At 38.4% G+C, this 10,000-nt stretch overlaps 2 protein-coding genes across 2 annotated transcripts in view; both read right to left on the reverse strand.

Annotated features, from left to right (window-relative positions):
* Positions 1-10,000, reverse strand: part of LOC138007815 (uncharacterized) — a 24,295-nt gene that overhangs the window by 6,286 nt on the left and 8,009 nt on the right. The window contains exons 3-6 of the mRNA XM_068854893.1: positions 9,785-9,966; positions 6,772-6,923; positions 5,173-5,237; positions 1,946-2,085 (exon numbers count right to left, since the gene is read on the reverse strand). Coding sequence (XP_068710994.1) covers positions 1,946-2,085; positions 5,173-5,237; positions 6,772-6,923; positions 9,785-9,966 — 539 coding nt within the window. The remainder of the gene's footprint in view (positions 1-1,945; positions 2,086-5,172; positions 5,238-6,771; positions 6,924-9,784; positions 9,967-10,000) is intronic.
* On the reverse strand, positions 2,604-4,260 carry LOC138007831 (uncharacterized; the record flags this gene model as incomplete). Its single annotated transcript, XM_068854918.1, has 1 exon — positions 2,604-4,260. A coding segment is annotated over one exon (582 nt), but the record flags the coding sequence as incomplete, so codon positions are not given.

Genomic DNA, 10,000 nt, shown 5'->3' on the forward strand with positions numbered 1-10,000 from the left:
CGTGAGTTTAAAAGTCTGAAAGCCCAAAACTCCCGTGCAGCATATTAATTCTGCGGCGTACACACGCATTGAATTCTTAAACTGGTGAGCCTTTGACGTCATTTTCTCCTCGATCCAGCTCTCTCAAGATCTTAAAGTTAGTAATGGCGGAGTATTAAAAAGGAAAATTCCAGCTAAAATAAACAGGTATCTTTTTGAAATTAAGGCTTAAAACTTTGGTCGCTTAGTGTTTAGTTAACACAGTTTTGAAATCCAAGAAATGATGTTTTGGTCACAGGTGCAGTTTAAAATCGAGACAATTGCCTTCCGTGGTCGCCACTAAAACCTCCACTAAAACAAGAATACAACTTCAAAATATTTAACATAATGTTTACAATCAAAATTGTTCAAACGTTTTTCAATGGAATCGTTTGTATCCGAAATAAATGAATTTCAAAAACGCTTGTTTTGGTTTTCAAATTACCTGGGCGCCGCTATCTTTAATAATTGTGACGTGTTATGGTTGCTCTTTTGTATTGGCACAACGAGCTTTTGTTTTAAAAAAAATAGGGCAACCATGGCATGTCACAATTATTCAAGATGGCGGCGCCCGGGAAATTTGAAAACTAAAACAACCGTTTTTTTAATTTATTTATTTCGGATACAAACGCTACCATTGGAAAACTTTCGAACAATTTTGATTGTGAGCATTATGTTAACTATTTTAAAGATATATTCCTGTTTTAGTGGAGGTGGCCTTTAACGGCTCACGGGGTCACCATGCAGCTCTTGCAATTACGCTCTTCGTGTTAACTCAAAACAAGTCTGGACACACAAAAACATGTATTATCACAAGCGGATTGTCAGTCAATTCTCCCCTCGGCTGAGCTGTAGAATATTTCATGTCACTGAATAAGAATAACGTCGACTGTATCACTAAGAACCTGATCACCTCCAGACCACCCTCCCCCCCCCCCCCCCCCCCCCCGATCTTTCGACATGGTCTCAGGCTTCAGCTAACCATTTAAAACCCCACCAACCCCTCCATCACAGACAATAGCACCCAGACAGTTACACTGCAACTAAGGCAACGCATTTTCGGTTATCAATAAGTGCACCGAAGGAAATCTTAACCTCCATATTCTAAAGTTTCTCAAGACTAGGGGAAGAGTATCTCCCGCAAATACTTGTAGTTTATTATACTACTCAGGCAGTCACAGGGCCGATAACTAAAACTAACAAATTCAATTGCTCTATTGCCTCTTCAATATTTTTAGTATTGGATTGAGTACTGTCTCCACTGAACCAGTGTTTGTGTTCTTTTGAACTGGAAGGTAAGAAAGTGGACGAGACCCATATCTTCGGAAAAAAACTCTGGCTAACATTGAGCATTCCAGTTTTAAGCCTTCCAGGTGATCTGGTAACGTAATTTGGAGAACTGGGAAAAAAAATTTAACGCCGTATCCCACAACCGCGCGCGGCCTTAGGTGTTGCTTCCAAACTCCCTGCAGTATTTCCATCGCCAAACCTCAACAGATCATTCCGTGTCTACCACATTTCATGTAACTGAATGAACAGTCAAGTAGACCCGACGAGCTCTAACCTCGCCTCTGCTATGTTGAATTCGAAAATAAGGCCGCGCGCGGTTGTGGGATACGGCGTTATAATTTTTCTCCCCAGTCCTCCGAATTACGTCACCAGATCACCTTGGTTGTTTTGTACATTCTTTTCACCCTGTACACTTCCCGCATAGCGCGACACGGAATTTGTTGAAAGTCTTCAAAGATTTCTTTCAGTAATAAACCTTTTGGCGACTGCGGATTACATCGGCCCTCAGTCTTAGTTGTGAGGACTTCGCTGTCCTCACCTGACAAGACGTCGGGCCAATATTCTCCCAAAACGGCCCTGTACAAATAATGGTTGGGCAAAGGTTGTGACCAGATACCCAACAAGTGTAATAACTCACAGCTTTTCCAGCAGTGTCAATCAATTCAAGACAAGGTATTTCTCCACTGTAATTGACCACTCGTGCCATCAATGAAATCCACTGGGCGCAGTGACTAAGTTTCTCAAACTCGTCAGTTGCTTCCTTACTCCATCCATCACCTGCAGAGTTTTTAAGATTGCGTGCGAGTGAATAAAAAAAAAAAAAGAAGCAGCCTCCCATACCGAGGTGGGAGAGGGGGGTCTTCATCACGTTTCACGGAAAATAAAATGGCTGTTTCACATTTCACACACACAGTTAAATGGCTATTTCGCGAAAAAAAAAATTACACAAGCAAATTTCCTTAACGATTGTGAACAGCTACAGCCGTCTGCCGTAAAGAAACTCATCTCGACCTTCTGAGACGATTTCCAAGCTAATTTTCTTCGTGTTGATTATTGACAGGCAAGCGAGCGAAGGCTCACGTTTCAGGGAATGATGCAATTTAGATGTAGTTGTTGTACCTTGCTCTGCCGAGTTATATTTACAGTCTATTTTCTCGGCTTTCTACTCCCGCAGAACAATAATAATAATATTCATAGAAAACAAAAAGATAAAACAAAATCACAGTTCACGGTTAATTACACACCCGATTCTCATTTCACAGATAATTATTCTCAAAGATCTTGGCTCACGGAAATTGACAAAATCACGTTTCACGAGGAAAAAAGGCCATTTCACATTTCACGGAAAATAGAAAGGGCAATTCACGGTTCGGGAAAATACCCTTTGCCCCCTTCCATACTCACACAGCCTCCACATATTTTGGATAGGATATTGCATGACGACCGACGAAATTAATCTCCTCTTGAGAAAGTTCAGTCACAGAAAATGTTTACAATCAAATTTACTTGAATTTTTGTCAAGAAAGCGTTTGTATCCGAAAAAAGTGAACTGCAGAATCGCTTTTTTTGTTTTCAAATTTCCCGGTCGCCGCCATCTTGAATAAACGAGGCGTGATTTGTTGTCTTTTTGTATTCAAACAGAGAAAAATAATCGAATAATTGTGACGTGTTACAGTTGCCCTATTGTTCTAACACAAAGTGCTTTTGTGTAATAACAGTAGGGCAACCGTAACACGTCCCAGTTATTCAAGATGGAGGCGCCCGCGAAATTTTAAAACAAAAACAAGCCATTCTTAAACTTATTTATTTCGGATACAAAGGTTTTCTTTGAAAAAAAATTAGATAGATTTGACTGTAAAGGTTATTTCCTGCGACTTAAAGTTACTTTTTTGTAGAAAAAAATAAGGAGGTTCTCTTTAAGAAGTTGCACAAATGATGCAAGTTATAAACACTAGACAAATTACCCAATTGGGCTTTAATAACAAGTGTGCTAAACCATGAACACTTTGATTTGATTTTGACATTTCCCACCGTGCAGAAACCAATCAGAAGTGGCATGAAACCACAAATTAGCCAACATATAAAATACCATAATACTCTTTGTTTGTCCCTCCAAAATGTTGCATAAGCATTGTTTCCAGTTTTTCTTGGGACCATTATAAGTCCCAAGAGAAAATTAAAAAAATGGTCATGCAAAATTTTGGAGGGACAAACAAAGAGTATTACAGTATTTTTGACATTATTAAAAAACAGGAAAATTTATTGCTCCTAGACATTTCGGGGTCATCATGACTCCATTATCAAGAAACTAGTTAAATAGCATGCAAATAAGGAAAGGTACAAGATAAGCATAAATTTACAATAAACGGCCTAAACAAACACCTTGGTGCGGATGGAATCCGTTTGCACGTTCAATGTTGGTTTACGCATGCGAATGTATAACATTTCTTTAACAAGGCAATCAAATTTGCCGCTACATTTCGTGGTGGTGTGAAATTGCTCAATGAAGCGTTCAGGCATTTCACTATTGTGTTGGAGGTTATGTTTGTAAATCGAAGATGACTTTCTAGTGTGCCCTTCTACGCGCTCGTGTAAGTGACCACGTGTATAACCCACATACCCTGCATCACACAGGTTACATTTAAATTCATAGACGAGACATTGTTGGTTGACAATAGGGGGCTTAAACTCATGCCACTTTAGTTGTTGCTCGAGCTTAGGGCTTACAAACACTGGTTGGACAGTGACGTTCAACTTAGAACTTAGATTGTTCAGTTGTTGTTTAACATAATTAGCTGAAGACTGGTCCTTATAAAAGGGTAACACCACTCTCACAGTCTCCCATGGTACATGTACATCTGGTGATGAGCAGGGCTCCTGAGATGTAATCCTTCTCTCAACGAACCGCTTGATTGCTTCAGCAAATCTCTGATCAAATTTTTGATATTGGCTAATTAATTACCGCTAATGGTTATGGTTTAAAGTTTCTCACACATGATTGGTTTTTTAATTGCAACACAATAACATTTCATAACTATCTCTAGTGTTCAAGGTTTTCAGATTTTCATTGTGACAGTAATTGAATAGGACTACAAATGTTAACATAAAAAAATTCTTAAAACTCCACTGATGAGTAATGTAAATCAAGCTTTTGACGCTGCTAGAGTCTTGATCACAATGAAAAAGATCATTATTTCATTGTAATCAAGACTCTAGCAGAGTCAAAAGCTCAATAATTATTTTTATTTCTCACCACTGTAGTTTTAAGAAATTTATAATTTTTATATCATCAAATTAGGCTTCTGTGGTATTCATTTTCTTTTCATCAATCAGCACAAAGTTGGTCAAATAACATTTTCCTCTTGTTCTCTCCTACATTTTTTGGAAATTCCTTCCAGTGCACATCTACTACGATTCTCAGTTGAGTATGACACTAGGGATGTTTGGTGACAAAGTTTCAGTGTTAAAGTTAACATGTTGTCACGGCAACTTGCTTCGTTTCCAAGGGTTACTTTTCGGGGTTTGACGTCATTTAACTGGTAACGGTCGCCAGTTTGAATTTAACCGTTACCATTTGTAGACTTTGGCAGGCTCATCGCTCATGACGTCAAGGCCCTAAAAGTCACTCTTGGAAACGAAGGAAGTTGCACTTAACAACATGGTAACTTTAACGCTGAAACTTTGTCACCAAACTTCCCTAGTGTCATACTCAACTGAAAATCATAGTAATGGAAGTATTTTCCTTGTACAGTACTCCACGCCTCTCCCAATAGTTTTAAATTATGTTGATTCTACCATCATCTCAAAAAGGGATGCCACTGTCATACACAAGTACTCTGTATTATTGTGAGTTAAAACTATTACCAGTGGCCTTTACTCCTGCTAAAAAGCACTCTATAGCTTGAAATGGAAGCCTGCTGTGCTCTGATCTGAAAAACAAAAATTATTTAATGATCTTATTTAAGTATTCCAGGAAACAATGAGGGCAGAATAAAACAATAATCTTTTTGCACTTCATTGGCCCCTTAAAAATCACACCAGAAATGTGGTAAGAAAGTCACATTCTTGTGATAAGTGGAACAAGTGATAAGTGATAAGTGATACATCTGATAAGTGGAACAAGGACTGAGCAAAGATAGGGAACCGGTACGTGGAATGAGGGATGTCTGTGGCCTGCTAAAAGCAAGATGGTGGTTTGTTTGACTGACCATGACTGGACGCTTGTTTGAGGAAAAAGCAGGTGGCATTCTATACCTGCATTTTAGGTGAGCTAACTTTAACTCTCTTAACAGTGATCAGTTTAAACGATCTACACAAAAATAATACCAGTACTTATCTTGCACACCAGAACACACCGTTACCTCAGAGAGGTTTTTCCCTGGTTATTCTGGTTTTCCCCTCTCCTCAAAAACCAACATTTGATTTGATTTGATTTGTTCTGATTTCATTTGCTTTGCTGCCTCCCCAATTAGTAGAGCACGCGTGCTCAGCTACCGTGGCGGATCTAGGAATATTTCAAGGAGGGTGAATTGAAAGAAGCAAAGTATATACTCTGACGAAAGTCCAGACAGTTTAGGCTGCCATTTTGACTTTGTTTATAATTTGTGTTAATAAAATTGCTCACGTCAGGTAAACAGTATCTGTTTCAGCAGAACTAAAAATACAATAAAAAGCAGATTTATAAATACAAAAAAAGGAGCCAAAATGGGGGGTGGCTAGCCACCCTATTCCCCCTCCCCCTAATCCACCCCTGGGCTAAATAACCTTGAGACTTAAATACAGTATACACTTAATGTACTGTCCCAAGGGAGTTAGATTTGTTGTCCAGGGAGTCGTGATGTTTCCTGAGACAAAGTTGAGGGAAACATCAGGACTTGAGGGAAAACAAAACTAACTAGTTTCCTGAGGGACCATACATTAAGTGCATTGTTATACATTGAAACTCTTTGTTCAACAATCGCAGCCAAACATCCGGAGTGGGCAACAACTGCAGAATTGTATCCCCGTCGGGATACATTTGAATTTGATCAGGGGCACATGACCAAGAATTAACCAATCACAGTGCTCATTTTGTCGAGTGAAAGTCTAGGTGTATAACAACGATTATTAGTACCTTCTTTTGTTTGGTACTAGGGAATGTTTTTGAGCACGCTGGTAATTTAATGGCCATAAAATGCATAGTTTTTCATTTTATTATAAAAAAGGGGTGGGGGAAGGTTTCTGGTGACCACAATAATCTGGCCACCAAAAAAATTATGTTAATTAAGCAGCCAGTTTGTGCACATACGTGTATAAGAATAGTAATTTTGGACCCTAAGAGCTCTGTAAACACTTGTGTAAAACAAAGAGATTTGTTTCCTGTTTCCTGTTTTTGTAATGACTGTTGGTGCCATCAGTGATGATAAGAGAATGTAACTAAAATGGCAATGCAATAATATTTGTTGTTTGATCTATCAAACTTACTTCAGTTCTCTCAATTTGTCCTTAGAAATCTGACCAGAGTCTCCAAAATCCAAATAGTACAACTCCACAGTGCCATCCTTGTTCATGTCTAAAATGCGTGCTCTGTACCATAAGGAGTCAAACTCAAATGGTGCACAACAAACATCTCCCACCTGGAACAAAAGTAAAATCAGTTAATGTTTACATACATGTACTACAACGTAGTACCAACTGAGTTGACTGAAGACAATATTGACCATTGTAGGCAGACAAGCTTACATTTCTGTGTTAACAGCCCTTTGTCCAAGCAAGTTTATGTGCAGTAATGTATAATAAACGAAACGTAAAGTAACACAAATACATAAATCCATTTATTACACAGTGACACACTAAAAAATTACACAGGGTTAAGGGACTGAAAATACAACTGCTTTACAAAGTTTCAAATTCGTGAGTGTGTCTCTCTAGAAATGTTATTGAACTACATCATGCCCTGATCTCAATAGGACATTAACACATTACATGTACAATACATTAATACAACAGCTTTTGCAAACACTTCAGTATAGCTTAATAAAACAAAAATGACCTTACAAGAACTGAATTCTCTGAAGTCTGAAATCTGTAGCACTCAGCGCTTAGTGATATACAAAAAGAACAAAGCAAAGTATTACTAAAGGGCTTCATTTGGGGTTCAAGGCACCAGGCAAATTGACTCAGTGACTGTGGACATTACTTCGTCATCAATGACATCTTAAATTCTCATTTGACCCTCTCTTGTCAGTCAGTACAGAAACTGTGCTCTGCAAGTAATCCAGAGGCCATGGGTTCAATTCCCAAACCGGACAGAGTTTTTCTCTGTCTTTATTTGGGTTTATTGCTCTTACAAGGGTTAATGCTGACATGGATCACACAGGAATACAGATGGCTCTTAAAATTACACTCTTGATAATAGTTTATCTTTGCTGAAATATTAAACTGTAGAATTCCATGTGTAAGCCGCACACATAGATAAGCCACACCCCCAATTTGGAAGCTCGAATTTTGAAAAAAAAAAAAAATAGAGAAAACAAACTTTGAAGTTCCAATGAAGTTCTATGAGTAAACAAACAAGGACAAACAAGCACCGTTTCAAAACACTGACACGGTGGTTGTTATGAGCTTTCACATCAATTAAGTCTTTAGATAACAAAATTTCACTTGTCATAACCTTTATCTTGTAAGTTTACTGTAAAAACTTTAAGATGCTCTCTTGATGCGATTAGTTTCTCCAAGAAAATTCAAAAGCGATTGAAATGACCGAGTGCTTAGTAGCCATGCTTTGAAATGTGGGGAGTAGTGGTGGGAATCGGTTGAGATTTCACATTTGATCATCAGAAATAACCAGATTGCCCCAACCGATCGATCATCGATTATAATCGGAAAAATCTACCAATAAGCATTCCACATATTTTTCATCTAAATAGAAGTCAAAGTGGGCCCTTCCTTCACTTGATGAAAACCAAAATATTCCCACACTTTTGACCTGGCGTTTCCAGGATAGCGAGAGATCTCCAACTCGTCCATTTTAGCCGCCATGTTGGACTCGTCAGCAACATGTAAGCGAGGCATGTCTGAGAGAGCACACTTGGAATTGGGGAGAGATTGGGGAGAGCGAAACAAACATTTTCAAGCCAAAACGAACAATATATTATTGTTCATCTTGGAACAGAGGTGACATTATCTTCCTCTGGTGATTTTTAATTACATTTGAGATCTATTTCAAAACTTATTTTGGACGGTAGTGATACTACAAACGCGAAACAGTGAGCTTGTAATTTATGTTTTGGTTCAGTTGTTTACAAAATACAAAGTGGCTTAGCATGCCACATCTTTCAAATAAGCGTGAGGTATTTGAAGTGACAACAACACAGCGAACAGGGTACCGCCAGGTAAACACAGTCAATCTTAGATTATATCTGCTGTTGTGACTTAAAGGTTAGGAGTCCATGAAAAAAGACAAATCACACAAGATATTAAACGAACATTTTTATTGATTTTAATACTTTTATTTGTCCCCAATAAATTTTTAATTTTTCGGCGACAATCGATTATGAAAAAAGCAAAGTCGATTGTCGCGTCGCTTGAACTTTTCAATCAACTTTCGATTATTATCGATCATCGGCCCACCACTAGTGGGGAGGAGTCTGGGCATCACAATGAAACGGTTGGCCATTTCTTGCCAGTACTCACAAATGTCTGGGTATTTTCTCACGCGTGGCGAAAATGTTAAAGGTACGCATCAACGTGACCAATTTAGCAAACAGCTTTGTGGAGGAATGGAGATTGCCTGTACATGTAGGTTGGTGTTCAATTGTTCGAGTAAAGTGAAAGTTAATGACTTGAAAGAACTCTTGGAGAACAATAATTGCAAATGAACACTTCAAGATACAAATGGCTCGTTCAAAAGCCATCGCTCATAAAAAAGGCAATGATCAACAACAACATGCTTCCAATTTGTTATTATATGTTTATTCAGTGTCATCCTGAGAAGTTTTCACGAATATTAATTAGCCCTTAGAAAACTCCAACACCTGATGTTTCTGTAGATAAGCCACACCTCTGATTTTTTATTTGAATTTTGAGAAAAAAGGTGCAGCTTATTCATGGACTTTTACGGTAAGTGATAGCTTTGGCAAAGGTTTGTATAAATGTACCCTTTCTTGTTACTTGCACATGTTCATTGCTGTAAAATGATATCTTGAATACCCATGGCCTTCGCTCATGTCCAACCTTACAGCTCAGGCAGTAGTAGAGCATTACGGTGATCAGTAATCCCACGGAGGTTGCAGTTTCAGTTCCTACCCTGGACAGAGTTTGTCTCAGTCTGTCCTTGTGTGGACCCATCTCCATTAATGAGGTTCACACTGAGATGAATCCCATGGGAATAGATATCTTACATGTACTTGAAGCATGGTTGGCACTCAAAGTTACATTCTCTAATAAATACCAAAAATCAGGAATATCTGCATAAAATGTAAATCACACAGCTAACCTTGAAAGCATTAAGAACAGCAGTTGATTCTGATGAAGAATACAATGATGTCAAGTCATTTGTGAGTTTATCCAACTGCGGGGAATCTTCAGTGATAATCTGCACCCAAAAGTGACCTGGAGTATCAATGGCTGACACAAATACCTCACAGAAGTCATCTATCTTGGGAAACTGTATAATACCTGATGTTGTGAAGGTTAAAACAGCAGTTAACAT

This window comes from Montipora foliosa, chromosome 6 (assembly GCF_036669935.1).
Source record: "Montipora foliosa isolate CH-2021 chromosome 6, ASM3666993v2, whole genome shotgun sequence".
NCBI lineage: Eukaryota > Metazoa > Cnidaria > Anthozoa > Scleractinia > Acroporidae > Montipora > Montipora foliosa.